At 55.4% G+C, this 20,194-nt stretch overlaps 11 protein-coding genes across 11 annotated transcripts; 9 read left to right on the top strand and 2 right to left on the bottom strand.

Annotated features, from left to right (window-relative positions):
* Nucleotides 1-630: 630 nt before the first annotated feature.
* On the top strand, nucleotides 631-1,859 carry DL89DRAFT_285718 (actin-like ATPase domain-containing protein; the record flags this gene model as incomplete). Its single annotated transcript, XM_040889834.1, has 2 exons — nucleotides 631-1,029; nucleotides 1,186-1,859. 2 exons carry the CDS (start codon nucleotides 631-633, stop codon nucleotides 1,825-1,827), a joined length of 1,041 nt encoding a protein of 346 aa, XP_040740968.1. The 3' UTR covers nucleotides 1,828-1,859.
* A 1,226-nt stretch (nucleotides 1,860-3,085) lies between these two features.
* On the top strand, nucleotides 3,086-3,743 carry DL89DRAFT_201627 (actin-like ATPase domain-containing protein; the record flags this gene model as incomplete). The annotated part of the gene is made up of 2 exons (XM_040883983.1): nucleotides 3,086-3,466; nucleotides 3,546-3,743. Coding segments are annotated over 2 exons (579 nt in total), but the record flags the coding sequence as incomplete, so codon positions are not given.
* Nucleotides 3,744-4,269: 526 nt separating this feature from the next.
* Nucleotides 4,270-5,414, bottom strand: DL89DRAFT_226190 (WD40 repeat-like protein; the record flags this gene model as incomplete). Its single annotated transcript, XM_040884795.1, has 3 exons — nucleotides 4,270-4,576; nucleotides 4,662-4,864; nucleotides 5,106-5,414. The coding sequence occupies 3 exons, from the start codon at nucleotides 5,412-5,414 to the stop codon at nucleotides 4,270-4,272; spliced, it is 819 nt and encodes a 272-aa protein (XP_040740966.1).
* Nucleotides 5,415-8,777: 3,363 nt separating this feature from the next.
* On the top strand, nucleotides 8,778-9,689 carry DL89DRAFT_269483 (uncharacterized protein). Its single transcript, XM_040888319.1, has 5 exons — nucleotides 8,778-8,810; nucleotides 8,842-8,915; nucleotides 8,946-9,137; nucleotides 9,184-9,282; nucleotides 9,326-9,689. The coding sequence occupies exons 1-5, from the start codon at nucleotides 8,789-8,791 to the stop codon at nucleotides 9,584-9,586; spliced, it is 648 nt and encodes a 215-aa protein (XP_040740965.1). The 5' UTR covers nucleotides 8,778-8,788; the 3' UTR covers nucleotides 9,587-9,689.
* A 328-nt stretch (nucleotides 9,690-10,017) lies between these two features.
* DL89DRAFT_51216 (uncharacterized protein) lies at nucleotides 10,018-10,720 on the top strand. Its single transcript, XM_040891747.1, has one exon. It carries the CDS (start codon nucleotides 10,069-10,071, stop codon nucleotides 10,615-10,617), a length of 549 nt encoding a protein of 182 aa, XP_040740964.1. The 5' UTR covers nucleotides 10,018-10,068; the 3' UTR covers nucleotides 10,618-10,720.
* DL89DRAFT_51227 (uncharacterized protein) lies at nucleotides 10,721-11,870 on the top strand. The gene is made up of 2 exons (XM_040891749.1): nucleotides 10,721-11,603; nucleotides 11,722-11,870. The coding sequence occupies exons 1-2, from the start codon at nucleotides 10,824-10,826 to the stop codon at nucleotides 11,728-11,730; spliced, it is 789 nt and encodes a 262-aa protein (XP_040740963.1). The 5' UTR covers nucleotides 10,721-10,823; the 3' UTR covers nucleotides 11,731-11,870.
* Nucleotides 11,871-12,239: 369 nt separating this feature from the next.
* On the top strand, nucleotides 12,240-13,875 carry DL89DRAFT_51220 (uncharacterized protein). The gene has a single exon (XM_040891748.1). The coding sequence runs from the start codon at nucleotides 12,579-12,581 to the stop codon at nucleotides 13,725-13,727; it is 1,149 nt and encodes a 382-aa protein (XP_040740962.1). The 5' UTR covers nucleotides 12,240-12,578; the 3' UTR covers nucleotides 13,728-13,875.
* A 40-nt stretch (nucleotides 13,876-13,915) lies between these two features.
* Nucleotides 13,916-15,231, top strand: DL89DRAFT_51212 (uncharacterized protein). The gene has a single exon (XM_040891746.1). It carries the CDS (start codon nucleotides 14,105-14,107, stop codon nucleotides 15,020-15,022), a length of 918 nt encoding a protein of 305 aa, XP_040740961.1. The 5' UTR covers nucleotides 13,916-14,104; the 3' UTR covers nucleotides 15,023-15,231.
* Nucleotides 15,232-16,347: 1,116 nt separating this feature from the next.
* Nucleotides 16,348-16,800, top strand: DL89DRAFT_217457 (G-patch-domain-containing protein; the record flags this gene model as incomplete). The annotated part of the gene is made up of 1 exon (XM_040884332.1): nucleotides 16,348-16,800. A coding segment is annotated over one exon (453 nt), but the record flags the coding sequence as incomplete, so codon positions are not given.
* A 158-nt stretch (nucleotides 16,801-16,958) lies between these two features.
* Nucleotides 16,959-17,324, top strand: DL89DRAFT_259578 (Prefoldin; the record flags this gene model as incomplete). Its single annotated transcript, XM_040885702.1, has 1 exon — nucleotides 16,959-17,324. One exon carries the CDS (start codon nucleotides 16,959-16,961, stop codon nucleotides 17,322-17,324), a length of 366 nt encoding a protein of 121 aa, XP_040740959.1.
* A 13-nt stretch (nucleotides 17,325-17,337) lies between these two features.
* DL89DRAFT_269481 (DEAD-domain-containing protein) lies at nucleotides 17,338-19,476 on the bottom strand. The gene is made up of 2 exons (XM_040888318.1): nucleotides 17,744-19,476; nucleotides 17,338-17,685 (listed from the first exon to the last, which is right to left on the bottom strand). The coding sequence occupies exons 1-2, from the start codon at nucleotides 19,409-19,411 to the stop codon at nucleotides 17,359-17,361; spliced, it is 1,995 nt and encodes a 664-aa protein (XP_040740958.1). The 5' UTR covers nucleotides 19,412-19,476; the 3' UTR covers nucleotides 17,338-17,358.
* Between the last annotated feature and the right edge of the window lie 718 nt (nucleotides 19,477-20,194).

The raw sequence follows: 20,194 nt of genomic DNA, 5'->3' as shown, positions 1-20,194 counted from the left end.
TCGATGGCTGGGAGATAACAAGCTGCAAGTCACAGTTACTATATGCAGCGTCCTTGGGGATAGCTGCACGCCCAACCCGCAGCAAATGCCGAACGCCCCCTATTGCTAATATCCCTTGCTGCGTTCCGCCATTGCTCATTCACTCATAGTCCCCTCTCACTGACCCAAGCCAGCCTCCCCCCAAATCGCCAAGCTGGAATCTGGTTTCAGTAGAGTGGTGTCAATATTTACTTCATGCCCTACTAAGAATAGATCTGCGTCACAGTTGGACAGGCCCATTGTCGTCTGCGCAGTTTCAAATAAAGAATATATCGTGCATATTGCATCTACTACTCGCGCATTGCTGCCACGTTCCATATATAAATCCCGGTGCCTGCCATCCCAAAACAAAAAACCACATCTCGTCATCCATAAAGGTTTTTCTCTCATTTCCAGGTTTACTTCAAAAACAATGAGTGCCTCACATTCTTTTGGCTCCACCTTCTGCTCTGTCCTGAGAAGCAGTTCGAGTTCCTTGGCCAGATTGCCCGCGCCTTCTACATTTCCGATGCACAGCTCTCGGCAATCACCACCAAGCTGGAGGCAGAGCTTACCCGCGGCCTCAAGACCAACGAGCACTGCGACCTGTACATGTCGCCGTCGCCCGTCAACACCGACAAGCTGCCAACCGGCACAGCGCTGAGCCTGGCCATTGAGTCATCGGGCAGGCGCGTGCGCATCAGCTCCGTGACATTCTCCGCTGACTCCACCATCTCTAGCACGCAGACCCAGGTGCTCATGCCTGCTGCCAATGTGTCGCAGAGCGCACAGGCGCTGTTTGAGTACATTTCTTTGGCCATTGCCGAGTTCATCATCAACCATGATCTGGAGACTGAGGCATATGCGAATGCGCTGCCATTGGGCTTCACCATCGGCTTTCCAGTCACCAACTCGTGCGTTGACGAGGCAACCAAGGAGGACTCGCTGGATCTGCATAGCCTGAATGTTGCGCAGATGCTGGCGTCGGCGGCGGTGCGCCACCACCTGCCGGTGCGCATTGCCTCGGTGACGAAACAACGCGGTTAGCGCCCTGGTCGCTGCTCAGTTTGCCGACAAGACCACCCGCATTGCTGCCTCGTTCAACCACGGCATCAATGCCGCCTACTACTGAGAAGTTGCAGAACATCGAGAAGCCCTGTGGCTCAGGCCTCGGACGAGGTTGCAATCAACACTGAGCTCGGCCGTTTCGGCTCGTCTTCCGGTGCTCTGCCCCAGACCATGTGGGACCGCCGCATTGACCGCGAGTCGCGCAACCCTGGCCACCAGGCATTCGAGAAGTTGGTTGCCGACCAGTATCTGGGCGAGCTTGTGCGCAACCTGATCACTGATTTCATGGACATGCATCTGCTGTTCCGCGTCAACTGCAATGCGCAGAAGATCAGCACCGAGTATGCCTTCTACACGGCCTACATAGGCCACATCATGGACGACGAGTCTCCCGAGCTGCCCTCAGTCTCTGGCATCTTTGATGCTGAATTTGGCATTGCCACTTCGCTAGCTGACCGCCAGATCATCCGCGCCCTCTGCGAGATCGTCGCCGCCCGTGCTTCGCGCCTGTCGGGTGCTGCGCTGGCAGCGCTGGTCCTGAAGAGCAATGCGGCGGTCGACTGCGCCTCGATTGCTCTCAGTGGCGCCCTGTTCGATATGAACCACAAGGTCTACGAGCACACCATTGCCACGCTGCAGGAGCAGCTGACGATGCGCGCCTCGGCTACTCAGCCCAATGTCTGCTTCCAGCGCCGTAACTCGGATCTGCTGGGTGCGGCTGTCAACGCTATCCGTGTGTGAGGTTGGGAAGAACAGAAAATATCTGCTTCCTTTCCCTTCCTTAACTGCGTAGTGTACATAGCCTTGCAGGAAGCCCTACTTTCTTGTCGAGCCCACCCAGCTCCATCATTTTCAACTGTCCTAGTTCCCATTCTTGTCTATATGAAAATATCACCAATTATACATACATGCTGCTACAATGCCTATATTGATCTCCTGAATGTTCAAGTCTAGAAACTCCCAGACGCCTGGGCTATTTGAACAAATGCAGTACAGAACTGCGCAAACCGTGGCAGCCTTAGGATATTCTGTCATCGGTTAGGAATCTGCTCTACGTCCTTTGGTCCTATTTATAGGCAGATCACGGGCGTCGGATACCATCAAATTTCATCATGGTTACACGAGCCCGCGGCCACTGGGACTATGAGCCGAATAAAGGTCTACTGGGGAGGACATGGCCCATAGTGCCGTCACACTTGGCGTTTTCTGCATTCGGGAGGGTCAGGGGGCAAGATGGAGTAACGTTACAGCGCCTGGGCTCGGGGGAAGAAAACCTCATCCCCCTGGATTCCTGTGGGGCCACGCTGCATGGCAGACACGATCCAGACGACGGAAATATAAATAGCGAGGCACCAGCCGGGCATCTCCAGTTTGATAGTTTGCAACTCTTTACCATCTTATTTCCTTCCTATTTCCACACCCCTCTTACAGCTCGTTAACCAAAAAAAAATGACATCATATACCAATATCGCCGGGGCTACTGACGCCCAGAACAGCATGCTCGCCGACATTGCCCAAAAGTTTGAAATCAGTGACTCCCATCTGCTCGAGATCAGCACTGACGTCTACAACGCAACCGTCGGCGGCCTTAACAGCGACGGCGCCACCGAGGGCCTTCCCGACTGGATCTCGTACGTCAAGTACGACACCATCAAAAATATCCGCCGCTTCTGCAGCTCTGGAAAGACCGTGCTTGGCCTCACCATCAACACCTCTACCAAGCGCATCAAGGTCGCAGACATCACCTTCCACAAGGAAGGCGACCACACGATCAACAAGCAAATATTCTTCCCTCCAAAGACCATCTCCAAGGTTGAGGAGTTCTTCGACCGCGCTACCACTGCCGTCGCCAGTTTTATCAACACGCACAATTTGGTGCTCGCCGACGGCCAAAAGTTCATTCCGATGGGTGTCACCGTTGACTTGCCGATCCGCGAAACAGGCAAGGCCAAGGGCAGAGTCGTAGGCAGCGGTCCTGGGAAAGTCCAGCATTTTCGAGGGCGTCGACTTGGCAGACGGGCTCAACGCAGAGCTCAACAAGAAGCATCTGCCTGTGCGCATCGTCTGCGTGACCAACTCGAGCATCAGCACCATGGTGCTGTCGCAGTTCCGCTTCCAGCACACCAGCGTTGCCCTGGTGCTCAACCACGGTATCAACGCAGCGTACTACGAGTCGGCAAACAAGATCCCCAAGATCACTGACCGCGCCCTGACGCAGATCCCGTCGTGCATCGCCATCAACACGGAGCTGGCAGCCTACGGCAAAAACTCGCAGGTCCTAAAGCCTACCATGTGGGATAACCGCATCAACCGCGAGTCGGACAACCCGCAGGAGCACATATTCGAGAAGATGGTCGCTGACAAGTACCTGGGCGAGATTGTGCGCAACCTGGTCACCGACTTTATGGATGCCCAGATCTTGTTCCCCAAGAACGCCTGATGTCTCGACTTTCAGCGAGCCCTTCTCGTTCTTTACCTCGTACATGACGATCATGGAAGATAGCTCAGAGTCGCTCGACGAGGTCGGCACACTGCTGTCGGCCAGCTTCAACGTGCAGGCATCCAAGGTCGACCGCTGTATCGTCAGCGCGCTCTGTTCCATTGTCAGTCGGCGTGCGGCCCGGCTCATGGGCGCAGCTACAGCTGCATTGGTCAAGCGTGCCACCGAGGCCATGGATGAGATATACCCAGCGCTGGTTTCAGTCTCGGGCCAGCTTACTGAGATGAACCAGCCGTACGTGCAGACCATGATCGATACAGCCACATCGCTGGTCGACAAGATGGGTCTGCAGAAGCCTACGTTTAATGTGCTCGGCGAGGACGGGTACACTGTCGGTGCTGCTATTGCCTGCCATGGGCGAGGAGTGAGCACTGCACCAGGTGCTTCTCTATGTTTTCTTCTCTAGAAATTGTCTACTACAATATAGCATCTATTAGACTCTCCACAGTTTGACCACCCCATTTGCATCTCCGCTCAGCAGAGTGTCTGAACCCAGCGCCCGCACTCTGGTGACTGTGGCGCTTCCCGAATCCGAGTTGATGAGCTGCCACTTGCGCTGGCTGTTGTTTCGTGCGCCAAAGTCCGACGCATAGCTGACACGCTGCATCGAGTTGCCAGAATAGTGATGCAGGCTGCTGTCACCGGCTGCCAGCCAGCACTGGGTTGCATACGACGCCCTGCCTTCAGCAACCTGCACCTTGGTCACTGGCCGCCCATAGGTTAATGTCTGCAGGACCCGGCCCGACCGCAAGGTCCCACAGCTGGGCTGTGCCGTCCAGCGAGCCCGTCAGGACCGTCTGCTCGTCAAACTGCAGCGACGTGATCGGCTGCGAGTGCCCAAACATCTGCCGGTGTGCCTGTGCAGTGCGCAGATCCCACAGCCTCAACACGCCATCAGCAGTGCCTGTAGCCAGTGCAAAATCATAGAACTGCAGCGCGCCAATAAATCCGCCATCGCCTTCGTCTGTGCCACGCTTAGCGACTGGTGCGCTGAAGTCTGTCCAACGGGGTCACTGCACGAGCAGCGCTCCTGCGATCTCCGATATGTGACGACGACCAGGGCGATGGCGACGACGATGCTAGATTGCGGCCGGCAACGCGCGTCGAATGCGAGTCCTTGGTAGCCCAGTTGACGTCGATCGTCTGGCGCAACTGGCCTGTCGACAGATCCCACTCGCGGACAGTCTTGTCAGCACCGCCAGAGATAAGCTTGCCATACGACGCCTGGAAGCAAGTGACAGCGTCCTTGTGGCCAACAAATGTGTTTTCGCAGCACAACTCCAGTGGTGGGACATGGTGGCAGATCGTCGGCGACACAGGCGGCGTGGTTGATTGCAGGGTCATGATTGTCTTTGGCTTGCGGGATCGACGGCCCTTCCGGTGCCCCATTATTATCTACATCATCACCGTCGTTCTCATTATCGTAAGCGGTTTCTGCAGCTGGGCGTCGCGGGAACATCATGTTGTCGTATTCGTCACCGCTGTCATCTTCCTCGTTGTCGCCCTCGTTGTGTACAACACCACTGCCATCCCGCGATGGTGCAACGTACTCTTCGCGCATAATCTTTGTAGATGGTCTTGGCTGCACAGAGTCAAACAGCGAGAGGTCCCACATACGCATGCGGCCATCGTTGGCACCAGTGATGAGGAATCGATCATAAAACTGTACATCACGTATAATATCGCTGTGTCCAGATATCGTGTATTTGCATTCGCCACTGCCACTGTCCCACACCCGCACCTGTGTGTCAAGCGAGCCAGAAGCAACCAGCCCCTGATCGCTGTCGTAATCGATGGCTGTAATTCCGCCGTAGTGGCCAGTGAACATTTGACGCAGCTCACGCAGTCGCGGCACGTCATCCTGCTCGTATGTCATAGCATCATTGCCAGAATCGCCGCCCGAGATATCCTCGTCGTCACTGACATCTTCAACCGTTGTGACTTTGGCATTATGTAGCGATCCCTTGCTGCTGGCATTGAGGACGGTGTCGTCTGCTTTTGTTTGCGGCCCACGACAGGCCATCTCTTCCAGTAATCTCTGCAATTCGCGTATCGATGTCCTTGCGACAAGAACTGGACGACATGATCTGCTCATCAACCTCGCGCATCTTTAGAACCAGCTGCTTCCGTGCATTCTCCAGTCGCCGCAGGTGCATGGTATACTCGCTTCGCCGCTCTGTCAGCACTTCTAGCAACCGGTCTTCTGGCGTGTCCTCTAGCAACAGCTCAAACTCTTCGGCAGTAAGTTCTAGCGGCACTATGGCATCGTCCACAAGCGAGACAAGAGATAGCCTGCGATCGTCCGGCTGCTGCTTTTTGCTGCTGCTTGGTGACGACGACTCGCCTTTTCTGCAAGCTCTCCGACCGCGATTTCTCTGACGACTTGTCTGCACCATCACCCTGGCCCATTTCACCAGCCATGAATGCAGAGTACCCAGAAAACAGCGAAGGCGCAGCATCCGCTGTCTGGCCACCCACTGCCTGCCCAGCTGACTGGCGTCTGCCACGCTCGCCTGCTGTGCCTTTGCGGCCTTTTGCTCGCTCTTCAAGCAACAGGTTGGCAGTGTCGCGGCCGACAACTCCGTGGCCGCCACGAATCATTCGTCTCAACACTGAGCTGCTGCCATTGCGAAAAAGGAGCTTATTGATAATGCGCGCCAGTAGACCTTGGCTCGTGTGGTCGTGGTCCACCGGATCAAACTGGCTGCCGCCCAAGCTTGGACGACGCTTGCTCATACTGAAGAAAATGGAGAAAAATACAAGTATGGATTGTGAATTGCAAAGCAGAGAAATCTTGAAGCAGTCCGATACCTTGTTTCATTGAAGCGATTTTATCTCATTGACTGATCACGAAGATTTAATGCCACAGATCACTGAAGGATATTGCCTGAGCCCCTGGATTGCAGCTACAGTGCGAACCATGTAGCGGACAATATAGCGAACAATATAGTCAGCTCGTATATCTGAGACACACCCAGCTTGAAATGACCTTGTTGCGCGAGCCAGGATAGTGCTGGCTCTCTGTTTTAAGAAGCACATTTCCCTCACTTGTACACCACGCTATGCCAATTACCTAGTCCACACATACCCTGACTATGCCTGCTCAGTTGTCGAGTTTGTACTGCCAGCATTATATAGTCATTATTCAGTACAAGATTCGGATATTGTCGCTAAGGAGGAACCCAGACTATAATCATTAGGTTATGCATCTCACTAGGTAGCGCTCGCCAACCTCATTATTGAAAAAGGTGCTTTGATAGAATCTTGCTAGTGCAAAGGGTCGACTTTGCTAGCCTAGGAGATGAGTGGTTATCCGGTATATGGAAAAAAAAGACTTCTCGAAAATGTCCGTGCCCTTGCACAGATACTCGCCTGTGGCTTTGTTGAAAGCGTCGGGGCAGGGGATAGTGACTCTAATGTCTGCAAACGTGGTGATCAAGTGCGGCGTTCCTACATACGGAGTCCTGGCGATGACAGCCACAGCTACTGATAAGCAAGGGTTCTCTATGCCCTCTCCTGGACAAGAAATATTGACAGCTTCGCGAGAGATATCTGCTGATATCAATTCACCAATGCTGTCTTATAACTACTGTCGAGAAGAACTCCAAGAGAAGATAGCTGCAACCAACTCTTGGGTTGATATATGGCATGAGAAGTTGCGTAGAGAAATCAGAATCCCTCAAAGCTTCTCCTGCAGGTCTCCCCTGTACTGAAACAAGATTTTGTTTGCTCACGCACTACTTTCATCGCATTTAAGGCCCAGCAGCTGATAAAGGACGCTCAGGAATCTTGGAGCAACGAATTCTGGCAGAAATCCAATTATTTCCTCTCTGCGTAGCTCATTGGCAAACATGGGGTCTAACAATCGATGACATCGACAATTGCAAATGATAAAAATGAGCCCGACGTCATGGATAAACAGCTCAAGAAACTTGGACGCACATCTGGATATGCAGTGCCTGCAGTGTGCCCGAAATGGCTGGCAGGACATTCGAAAGCACCAGCTGGTGCATGGATGCTCAACGGTATTTTTCAAAGTATGCAATCAGGAATTGTGCCTAGAAACCAGAACTTAGGATAATGTGGCTCCTGAGCTTGAGAAATACGATCATATCATATTCCCTAGCAAATAAATTCAGACACCAGGAATCAACACTGCCCTCCTCATCTCATTTGGGTTTGGACAGGGTTGGTGGGGGAGTTCTTGTGCTCCTTCCTGGATTTGTGCACGTGGTGCTTCCCAAAGAAATGCCTGGAGCGATACAGCCTCAAGGTGAAGGAGCATGAGCAGAAATCACACCGCTATTGGCAAGATGTGTTTGTTGGAAATTGACCTATTTGTTTCGAGTCAAGGAGTCCACCGCCGTTTACACTGGATCAAGGAGTCGGATGTCTATATGAATTCCCATCAGCCAGAGTGAAGCATGATCTAGCGACTAAGAAATATCGATTCTAAAAACACTTTTTAATTGCATTCTCTTTTCTATATACTAAGTATTTTGTGAAATATTTATTTATGTGATGATATGTGGGTCTGCGATGATCCAAGACCCACACTGGCTCGAAAGGTCACCAAAACTCCGGCTGTTATCATTATGTCACCTAGGCGTATGAGTATATTAACCACTGTCTGATATGCAAAGAGGGTTCATTCACTTTACTACTTGAATTATTCGATATATTTTAATATATAGCATACAGAGCAGGCCATTTAACTGAAATATTTGCAGACAGGATTCTTGCCCTGGATCTAGTTCGTGCTAAGACAATAGCTCAGAATTATGATATACATGAGTGCAAAGAGCAATGCATGGCTCCTGTAGCACATTAGTACTTGTACAAAGCAGTAAGACAAATAATCGACGGAGATACAGTTGACGAACACAGCGAGAGCAAAGTAACTGAAAGGTGTAAGCAGTGTGTAATAGCCTGCAGAAAAGGATACTGACATAGGAATAAGGGCAGAGCGGAATAATTGCCTAACAGTATTGCTACTACTACTAAATAAATATCATTTTGACATTAGCGCTCAGAAATTCCAGTTCTAATAGCACAAACCGACTGCTACGAGGCCTTGTCAAATCCATTGACCCAGTGCCTGCCCCACAATAGGGCTGGAATTCTAGAAGGCATGACCCTGTTGTATAAATGGGTTGTCAGGATTCCGTGTATTTGTTATCTACGCCTTGGCCACTCTTGAAAATGACACTGCCTACTCCTAGACGTGCAGCAGTAGCATTTCACCGGCGGTAAAGACTGCGTGCTGGCCATGCACATGGTGTCATCCAAATTCCGCCAACTGCTTGCCACCCCCGAGCAGCAGGCTAAGGTGCACAGGCGTAGTTCTTGGAGCCTGTAGTTCCTGGTGTCATTCCGACCACGCGACAACACAGATGACTTCAAGGCACATAAACACGAGTGGACCAAGTTGCAAGCTGAGTCGCTAGGCATGCAGCTGGTGACAAAGTATATTGGCGCAGAGCCGACTTTTGAAGAAAGCTACCGACGCGGGATTCGCGAACTGCACGAAGAGTATGGCGTCAGTGCACTGGTGACTGGCGACATTGAGGATATCGGCGAAGGATTCATGGGCCGAGCCTGTGCAGGACACCAATGTGGAGCTGGTGCGCCCGCTGTGGAAGAAGCCGCGCGAGGAGATCCTCAGCCTGCTGCAGCTCTTTGGGATTAGCTATATAGTGACCCTGACGCGACTTGAGAAGCTGCCGGCACCCATTTCAGAGCGGACTGCTTGGACACATCATCACCCACGAATTCCTTTTAGAGCAGTTTGCGTGGTACGACAGCCACCACGAGCCACTTGACCTGCTGCATACTGTGGACCTGGCTGGCGAGTATGGCGAAATGCACTCGATGGTGCGCGACTGTCCGCTATTCTCCGTGACTATCGAGTGTGAGGGCACTGAGAACAAGGTGCATGAGACAAAGTACGGCTCGTACATGTACATTGAGCCCGGAACGCTCAAACGTGTTTCCAAGTGACTTTTTATTTTATTTTCCAGCAAGACTTTTGATACGCATCTGCTGCATGCTGAAAATCGCCTTTCTCGCAAAGATATTCGCAATAAAGTGGGTGTCATGATAACATCGGCGGGGATGTGCGGCAGGTCATCGGTTCATAGGGGAGCGGAAATTGGCCAGGAGAAAAATATTGATTTCGCCACCTTCAAAGTGAGTGCCTGGAATTAATTGCGCGGCTGCAACATGTGGGTGGATACATGCTGGACATTGACTAAGAGGAGGGAGCAGATGCACACGACGGCTCAGGGAACAATGGCGCGAGCAGAGGCACGCTGACCCTGTCCATATCAGCATACCACATACCTAATGTCCCGCTTCCAATCGCATCAGTCGGCATGTCGCAGTAGCAGAGACTGGGAAGGAGCCATCCTGTTGCCATGCCTGGCTGCTACTGCGCAGCCCAGGCGCTTATCAACGGAGCAGGGGCGCTGGCACGTAGAAGCATGCACGCCTGCGCCTCTTCTTCGCCGACAACGGCACCTGAGCTCGGTCGATGCGGCAGCCAATTGACCCAGTCAGCGACAGGGAATGATCCCGGATCTTCAGTTTGTCGGCTCCATTGGCCGAGCCGTGACATGAAGGAACTGCGCTCACGTGTGCACGTGACATGGCCACTCCTGGCTGTATATGGGCATCAGCAGCGGCAAGCGGCGGCGGCAAGCGAAGACACGGTCACCCCGTGCCTTCATCTGCCGTTGACGAGCACCACGCCTTGCTTGTCTTCTGAAAACCTTCACAGCTCTTTTTCATTCTTTTCTATTTTATTACCCTGTACTCTATCTTTTTACAGTTCCAAGTTTTCTTTAATACCGTTCCTGTACCCACCCGCTGCATATTGCATAGCCGTGCTAGCATACACCAACTTCCAGAACCCTTACCACACTTTTTGTCGCCGCTGGCCACAGGGACACCGACTGGAATCGCACAGAACGAATTTGTCCTGTCAACAAGCCGCGTGTCTTTTCTATTTCTCCCACTGCTGCAGGCTCTGACGACAGCAGCTTTCTCTCACACGCACTTGCTTCGTCATTTCACTCTGTCTTGCTCCTCTTTTTTTGGATATTAACAGACAACTGAAACAGAGCAAGCAGCGCTGGACGGCGGCAGAGATTATCTGTACCCTTTATCTCTAAACACCCCCTCTCTCGTTTGCCGTTGTGCAAGATAATGTCACAGCGCTCATTCGCTTGGTCGCACCATGCATACTTGGACGGAGCACAGCAGCAAGGGCACAGCAGCGATGGCAGCGCAAATACATCAGAGGACTCGCGTACACGGCCCAAGCACCCGGCACGGCGAACCAGAACGCAGAGCGAGAGCTCAGGGCTCGCCAAGCACAGCTCTGACGGGCATGGAGGCAGGTCCCCAGTCGCAGAAGCACACACAGCACAGCACAGGTAGTGGCAGAAACAACGAGCACTGGCAGGAGGCGGCCAGCCCATTGACGTATGGGCACAAGACGCCTTCACAATCACCAGCATCGAAACCGCTTGCGGCGCACATGCAGACCAGGCTACCACCAAACTCGGGGTCGCCGTCGACAGCCGTGGCTGCCTCTTCCTTCTCTTCATCGCTTTCCTCGTCGCCCTCACCTTCGCTTAACCCGTATACCGGGTCGTTGCGCTCGATGTTTCACCCGTCTGCCACGAATGCCCATGTGGGCGTGTCACCGCCGACCAGAACGTCGGGCGACGGCAGCTTTCCTTCGCGGAACCATGCAGGCAGCCTGCTGCCAGCAAATATCCGGCGCGCGTCATTCCAGCAGCAGCCGCGGCCACGTACGCCGACAGCCTTTTTCACAGCGGATGATTTGGCGCTGGACGAATCAGCAGAAGCCAGGCCGCCACGAGCGTCACAGACCAATGCTACGGCCGCCAGTCATGCAGCGCAGTCCGGTCCAATCCTGGCAGCCCGGCCGCAGCCAGCACATCCGTACAGACAGGCAGCCGGAGATGCACGGTGCGAGCAGATTGTCCAGGCAAGTATACGCCAAACACAGCCTATGTCGATTGGTTTGGTACGGTGCACTCTTCCTCCGATGGCTGCTTTCTAATATCTGACGTATTGGACTGTGTAGAACTTCTATTCAAAGGTAGCCCAGGTGATAGCGCACTTGCGGAATCGCACGCTGGTCAGCAGCCTTGCACACCGGTTTGATACAGTTCTCGACATTGACGGCAGCAGTGCCACACTGCCACCACGCCTCGGCACTAATGCCCAGGACACACCAGCGGGGTGGCATCGGACCAGGCGAGCGCCAATAGCTCAGTCATAGACGCAGCCGCCACCACGGGCCGACGGGTCAACAAATGGTTCAATCTCGACCTCGAAGACATTGATGGCATTAAACCCGAGGTCAGGTTTTGGCGCAACGCTGCCATCAAATGTGCAGTGACCCTGTCGGCCACACAGCTATCGGCCAACCCACCGCCCATGTTCATCGAGGTGTGCCTGGACGTGTCTGCGCTGCCGCCGGGCGCCGAGCTGCAGGTCACGGATATCTTTGGGCGGCCATGGACAGTCGATCTGGAGAGCAGCGGCGGTGGATTCGTATCAGCGCCGGCTCGCAGACCCACCAGCTGGCAAAGCGGCTATCGGCAGCCCCTTCACGCTCAGCACGAGGCACGGCAGCGGCGTGCGAGCACTATAGTGCTTGAAGTCTGGCGGCTGGATTTGGCTACGAACCAGCTGCCAAACCCGATTCCCGGATCTGCCACGTGTGTACAAGCAGGCGATCATATTTTTCCGGAGCCTGTATGCATTCGCAAGCCTGCTGCCTGCGGTGTCGCTGATCCAGAGGCTCCATGCTGCACAGGAGCTCGGCGACCTCGATGTATTCTGCACGCTGCGTCCGGATCTCTCGCCGCGTGACGGAGTCATTGACTTGGATGTGAGCTTTACTGGCACCGAGCGGTTCCTGGAGTCGTACCGGTTTGAGCCGGTGGGAACACCCATGGGCTCATTCCTAATGAGCGTGCAGTATCGGCGCGAATGCGGATTCATGTACAATCCGGCCACGTACGAGCAGCAGCATGAGGACATATCTGGGATTGCCGCCATAGATGACACATATTTCACACCTACACTGAGCTCGCGCAACAACTCCAATTTTTCGCTTCCCAGACTTGCCCACCAGCAACCATCGCCGCAGCAGCAGCATCAACCGCAGCACCACAGTGTTACTCGCCGCGCGACTTTGACGACAATTCCATCGCACGGCCGCCAGACATCTGCGAATTACTCCCCGCCTGTACGACCGCAGCACACGCCCAGTGCGTCACACTCGGCGGCAAGCCAGTTGGCAGCGGGCCACCGCAGCCTGATAGCGCCCTCAGTCAACCCGTTCCGGGCACGGCCGCTGAGTCTTGGCGACTCGTCGTCGCTGCCGAGTTATCTTGGCGACTCGTTTGCGCCCCGCGTGCCAAGCCGGCTGTCGGCGGAGTCGCACCGCCAAAACGACACATACCCGCGGCGTGCAGCTGGCAGGGACATCGTCAGAGACCAGCAGAGAAGAATCTCGGTTGGAGGGCGCAGCTATTTGTCGGGACAAGGAGACGAGGCTGGCGACCCGGCAAGTCTGGATCAGAAAATCAGCAGCCTGGGCCAGCTCAGCACCAGCGGTGGCCATGGAGGACCGGATTCAGGATCGATGCTGCACCGCGGGGTCATGATTAGAAGGCTGGGCGGGTCGCTGTCGCCGACAGAGTCGCACCGGCCCATGCACCACCACCATGGCAGTAGCCCAGGCACAGGCAGCGCAGAGGCGGCTGCTTCGGGTTCGAAATCACCGCCCTGGTACGCGTCGATGGCCAGTCGGCCCTCGGTCCCTGGCAGCGCCGGATCAAGCACCAGCCGATCAGGACTGGCCTTTGTGTCCCCGTTCAAATCTCCGTCGGTATCGTCGTCACCGAGCAGAATAATGGACACGGCGATTGCATCTGGGCTCCACGACGCCCATCATTTGCCACAGAAGCACGGCGTCTACCGCTCTTGGCCTCTCGCACGCCATGGGCGGTACCTCAGAGTCGCCCACATCAATTGGCAGCAATGCCAGCGGACACAGCCGTGGCCTGGCGAGTTCATTTGGCAGGCGTCGTGGTAGCAACTCGCGCCGACGGTCATCAATCCTGGCCATGTCTCCGGTGGATACTGCTGGTGGATCGGCATTGCCCAGCATGTCCCGGCGACACACAATCATGGAGGGCCAGCAGTGGAGTGGCAAGCAGGAAATCGACGACTTTATCCGCATGGTTGACGAGAACAAGTCGCTGAAGATGTTTGGAAAGCGGACCAGGCACGCACACCGAGTCCAGCTCCGTAGCCGATGCACCAGCAGCTAGCAAGGCTGCGGCTGGGGTGGGCCGCAGGAACACGCTCAGCAGCGGGCCCGGTGACAGGTCAGCGCGCAATCAACAGTCAACACGAGGGCTGACGAAATACCACGGCCTCGTGCACGAATTTGATGGGCTCTCACGCGACATGCAGGACAGCATCGCGCAATTGCATGTTGATACTACGAATCTGTCAGGCGCATCGAATGACGGCGATATGGCGGGGTCGCCATTCCTGCGCAAGGCTATCCCGAATCCGTTCAAGAGCGCCGATAGCACCATGCGGTCTGTCAGCCAGTCCGATTCGGATGCGCCAGCGCAGCCTGCAGGCATGCTGCGACCAGCCAGCAGCAAAAAGGTAGCAGCCAGTCCCAAGGCCCTGTCCAAGCCCCAGTCGTCTGCCATCGCAGCCGACGGAGAGAAGCGCAGTCTGCACAGCCTGGAGGAAGCGTTCAAGGGGCTGGTTATCGACTCGCATCCTGACACTCCGCAGCAGATCAGCTACTACTCGCCCAATATGACCTCGCTGCCAGCGGGGCATATCCGCGATGCCGCCCCCGGCCTCGACAGCGAGCGCGAGCGGCCCCTGCCCATGCCGATGTCGATTCCGCGGTCGAGCTCCAGCACAACCCGCGGTCCCTCGCGGCCCCAGCGTACCCGTCCTGACGACGTCTTCGAAGCAGTGCCGCCAGGCTGGTGCGCGCGGCAAGTCGCAGCCCACGGCCAACATGGCGCTGTACAGCCCCGCCGCTCCACGAGCAGCCACACCGCAGCCGCCCACACAGACTTTCGTCGCGCAGCCCGACATGACGCACCATCCGGTGCCGATGCTGACACCCCGGCGTACGAGCCACATGCAGATTGCGCACCGGAGCCAGAGCCAGAGCCCCGACTCGCAGCACAGCGACTATACGGCAGGCACGCGGCGGCTCGAGGCACTGCTGGGCATGGGCGATTCGGGCAGAGCGTCGCCGCGGTCGACACCCAACACGCCGTCTCCCGGCGTCTCCAGGATCATGCAGGAAAGCAGCCAGCCGGTGGACCTGCGGGATGGCCGGTCAGCTAGTGAGTCACGCCGCCGCAGGCAGCAGCACCAGCAGCAGCACCAGCAAACGGGGCGCAGGCACCAGGACAGCTTGAGATCCAACTTCCCGCCGTTTTCGTTCATTATGCCCAGGAACAAGACTGACATTCCTGTGGGCGAGCCGATGGCGAACTCGCCGGGGAGCCGGGGAGTAGCAGGCACGTCGTCGCCCCCGTCACGGTCAGAGATGGCGCTGTCGCACGAGTCCCTCAGTGCCGTGACTGGTGAGAAAGAGCGCGGCGACGATGACGAAGAGATGATGTTCCAAATGGATGCTTCGATGGATTAAAGCTAAAAAAAAAATAGCTGCTCTGTGGCTGCACAAATAAAAACTCAAATTTTTTCTCTCGATTTCTGACCTCTTTTTCTCTTCTTTCAGAGATTTTTTCGTATTGCATACAATGGACGACCTGTTTGTTATCGACACCCAGGGCAGCAAGCCCGTCGACGTGGCCACCACAGAGACCTCCCGCGAGTTCACAGTTGTCTCAGCCAGCAACCAGCCGCGACCCAAGCAGCGCAAGCAGCGGGCCCGGGTCATCACCGACAACGTCACCGGCGACCGCAGCAACAACAGCACAGGACAGAAACCCCCTACCCAGAAGAAGCCAAGCAAAAAAGGGCCGGCAATGGCCGGTCTTGACCAGCGATTCCTGGCGCTGGATGTCAGCGACAGCAGCGGCAGCAGCAAGAAGAGCAAGAAGCGCGGCAAGAACAAGAAGAATAAGAGCGATGGGCCATACATCAACCGCAACCGTCCGCCGCCACGCCTGTCAAGCAGAAAGGACTGGATTGCTGATACAAAGGACTCCATCAACGACTATATCGGCAACCTGGGCAACAGCGGAATCGCCCAGCTGATGGAGCAGACGCTGGCGATGCCCAAGTTTGCAAGCAGAGACCTGGGCAATGCCACGGATGTGGTGATACCGGCCAGCGACAGCGGGTCAGACCATCCGTCCGACAATGAGTTCGCCTACGACGACCCGTACGCATTCGACGACGACATCGCCGACGCCATTCTGCAGGGCAGCGGTATGCAGACGCAGGCAGACAGCGAGTCAGACGAAATCCCCGACGACCTTGACCTGGAGATGCTGCCGGGCCCAGCCAGCAAGAAGGCGAAAGACTCGGCCAGTCAGAACAAGAACTACCGCGAAAAGACCAAAAGAGAGCGGCGGGCGGCCAATACCCCGCACCAGGTGGCGTATGGGAAGGGCGAGAAGCCCACGCGCGGCTTCGATCCGCGCACGGTACTGCAGCGCCTGGAGGCACTGACGCGGGACGCCGACGTCGACACGATCTGGCTGCAGCCGCTCAACACCTTCGAGCGCCGCATCGTCCACATTCTCGCCAGTGAGTTCAACGTCAAGTCCAAGTCCAAGGGCGGCAAGTCCAACCGCATGCCGGTCTTGACGCGCACCAAAAACACCTGCCGGCCCAAGAACATGAAGCGCATAAACAAGCTACTGCTTTTGTGGGACGAGGGCGGCTTGATCCCCGAGTACTGGAGCGGCGGCAGAAAGGCCTCGTGGGACCGGGCACCGAACCCCAGGAAGGGCAAGAGCGGGTCGGCGACACCAACCAAGAAAAAGCTGGTTGGCGAGGGGGCGCCGGTCGTTGGCGAGTCTAACATCGGCCACCAGATGCTGAAGCAGATGGGCTGGGCGCCGGGCCAGGGCCTGGGTGCCGGAGAGGAGGGCAGGGCGACGCCCGTCGATGTCATGATCCGGACTGGGCGCCAGGGCTTGGGTGCCTGAGTAAATATTTTTTTTCCATAAGAGGCGAGCGACGCACCCTCTTTGTGAAGCCAAAAATTGAGCAAGGGGCTTTTTTCAGGCAGTCCCAGATCACAGCTCGTTTTCATCAACAAAGCCTCTTTTCCTTTTGTCTACACCACTTGGATACACTACTAATCATGTCTGAGGCACAGCGGAAGAGGCTCGAGACCGAGACCATGGCCATGCAGAAGATGCAGAAGGAGTACCAGACCCTGGTCATCAACAGGCAGCAGCTCGATTCGCAGCTGCAGGAGAACGAGCTGGTCGACAAGGAGTTCAAGCTGATGAAGGACGATGCGCGCGTCTACAAGCTCACCGGCCCAGTGCTGCTGCCGCAGGACAAGACCGAGGCAGCCACGAATGTCGAGAAGCGCCTCGAGTTTATCCGCAGCGAAATCAAGCGCGTTGATGGCCGGATTGAGACGCTGGCCAAGGAGCAGGAGAAGAAGAGCGTCGAAATCTTTAAGCTGCAGATGGACATCCAGGGCATCAGCAAGCAATAAGAACACTCTATTACCAGTTTTCATTAAAAATCCCCTACTTGAACTTTTTCTTGCCCTCGTACGCCATGTCGGCGACCTTTTTGGACTCCTTGCGCTGCTTGGTCGACTGGAACCATGTGCGGCGCGGGCGGTTCTGGATCTCGCTCTGGTGCGTGATGATGTTTGACGCCTTGGTGACCTCCATCTCGGCGTCCTTGAGCATCTTCTCCTGCTTCTCCTGCTCCAGGATCTCCTTGACCTGCTCGACCAGCGCATCGACCTTGTTACGGTACTTGCTGAGCGTCTCTGCCGCCACCACGCGCTGCTTGATCTTGTCCTTGGCCGAGTGCTTGACTGTCATCTTGAGCATCTTGCGGTCGGTCTCACCGATCAAGGTGATTGCACGGCCACTGCGGACCCGCACGCGCCGTACGGCCCACGCGATGCAGGTACTGGGCAAACTGGTTCGGCATCGTGTAGTTGATGACTGTCTCGATCCCCTGCACATCGAGACCACGGGCGGCCAGATCCGTGGCCATCAGGTAGTTGACGTGGCCGTCGCGGAACTGCTCAAGCGCCTGCAGCCGGCCCTCCTGCGACAGGTTGCCGTGCAGTTCGGCCGCAAGCATGCCCAGCAGGCCAAAGATGATCTTCATCTGGTGCGCGGCTGCCTTGGAGCGGAAGAAAATAATGCACTTCTCTTTGAAATGCCTTTTGCACAGCGCCGCAAGCAGGGCGGTGCGGTCCTCGTCCTTGTTGGTGCGCACGCGCACAAACTCCTGCGTCAGGCCCTTGGCTGCAGATTTGGGCGGGTCGATCTGCACCTTTACTGGCTTGTTCAGCGACAGCCGGATCAGCTTGTCGACGTTGTCTGTCATGGTCGCCGAGAACAGCATGGTTTGGCGCTTTTTGGGCGTCGACTTGATGATCTCTGTCAGCTCGTCCTCGAATCCGTCGTCCAGCATGCGGTCAGCCTCGTCCATGACTAGGATCTCGATCTGGTCCAGATGGAACGACTGGCTGTTGCGCAGGTGGTCGATCAGCCGGCCAGGCGTGGCAATCACAATGTCAGGCCGCAGCTTCAGCTCCGCTTCCTGCAGCTTCAGCGACAGCCCACCGACACAAAGACACATGGAGATGTCTGTGAACCCAGCCAGCTTGGTGCCGACATTGTGGCACTGAATCGCCAGCTCGCGCGTCGGGCACAGCACCAGCACACGGGTAGCCGCAACGTGCTTGGGCCGGTACAGCAGCCGCTCAAGCATCGGAATAAAGAATGCCGCGGTCTTTCCCGACCCTGTCTGTGCACCACCGCAAACGTCCTTGCCGAGTAGGGCTACCGGGATCGTCTTGGCCTGGATCGCCGTCGGCTGCTCGAACCCGAGCTTGGCAAGTCCCTTCATGATCTGCCGCGACAGGTTCATGTTTGTGAACGCCTCGGGCAGCTCTTCTGGCACCTCGGATGTCGGTGCAAAGTACGCGCGCTTGCGGGCCTCCTGCACCTCATCAACCTCGGACTCGCTGTCACTGCTGACATCCGACTCGCTCTCGCTCTCGCTCTCAGACTCGGAGCTGGACTCCTCAGATTCAGACTCAGATTCCTCGCCGTCGTCTGACTTGTCCTCGGGTCCTGCACTCTCCTTATCGTCACCGGACTCGGCCTCAACGCCAGCCTCGCTCTCATCCCCCTCCTCGTCGGCCTCGTCCTCAGACTCGCTCTCCTTCTCTACGCCATCCTCCTCCACCTGCTTGGTCTTCTTTGCAATCCTGGCTGCCCGCCGCGCCGCAGCGATCTTCTCGTCAAGTGTAGAGAACGAGTCCGGGCTCTTGCGCTTCTTCAGCGATGCGCGCGCCAATGTGAAGTCCAGCGTCTGCGGCACTGCGTCCAAACCGTCGGTGTCAAGATCAACCATGAATCCCTTTGCAATGTCTCCGGCCTCGGCCTTGGCCTTTTTGCTGTGCTTGTCCTTGCTATATGCCTTGCGCTTCTTCTGCGCTGCCTTGGCTGGCTGCGGCTCCTCGTCGGATGACTGATCCAGCGACTCCTCGAGATCAGGGACCTCGTCGTCGTCGTTGATCGTCATGATAAAGTCGTCTGCGGTCGACATTGTTGGCTGTGGATGAATTCGTTTATATGAAATGGGAGAAAACAAAAGGCGAAGCGTAGTCGAAATGCGCACAGCTGGAAAGCAGCAGACGGTCCAATGCTAAGAAAAAAATAAAAAAGGCGGCAATTTGATGATCACAATCATAATTTTGACACCGGATCTACTACATTTGTGATCACGACAAGGAGGCTATATGGGGTTCTACATCACTCAACCTCTTGCCCAGTATAGCCAGGATCCTATCTACCAAGGATAGCCAACTATGGACGCCTCCTGCGAATGCTGGCCAGGTAATCTAAGCTATGCCCTTTGGTACTTGATAACTCTGTATGTAGTCACTATCAGAGAATTAGGTTCCTTCTCCTCATCCTTTTTCCTATTCCTTTTATTCTTGAATCGGTCCAGTCACCGGTCTGGTCTCTCTTTCTACCCTTTTTTTATTTTATAAATTCCCTATTAATCTCTTCAAGACTGCCTTGGTCTGTCTCTTTTCAAATATATTCTCTTTTACTTGGGTGCTACAGCCCGACCAAATTCAATAGCTCGTAACCTCAAACAGTCACTAGTTACCACGCTTCCCCACTACAGTGATATTTAATATTGATATATATTGACATTCGGGGTCCGGAGTCCCCCTGCGCCACCATAGACAAGGCCGAAACGCATACGTACAAAGGTCCAGACAGACGACCAACCTTCCTTCTTCCCCTCAGTCACTTTGAGAAGTTTTTTTTCCATATATTCGATAACCACTCATTCCCTAGGCTAACAATACATGCTCAA

This window comes from Linderina pennispora (genome assembly GCF_002104995.1).
Source record: "Linderina pennispora strain ATCC 12442 chromosome Unknown DL89scaffold_13, whole genome shotgun sequence".
In the NCBI taxonomy this organism is placed as follows: Eukaryota; Fungi; Kickxellomycota; class Kickxellomycetes; order Kickxellales; family Kickxellaceae; genus Linderina; species Linderina pennispora.
The sequence above is the reverse complement of the archived record's forward strand: the minus strand, read 5'-3'. Positions and strand labels throughout refer to the sequence as shown.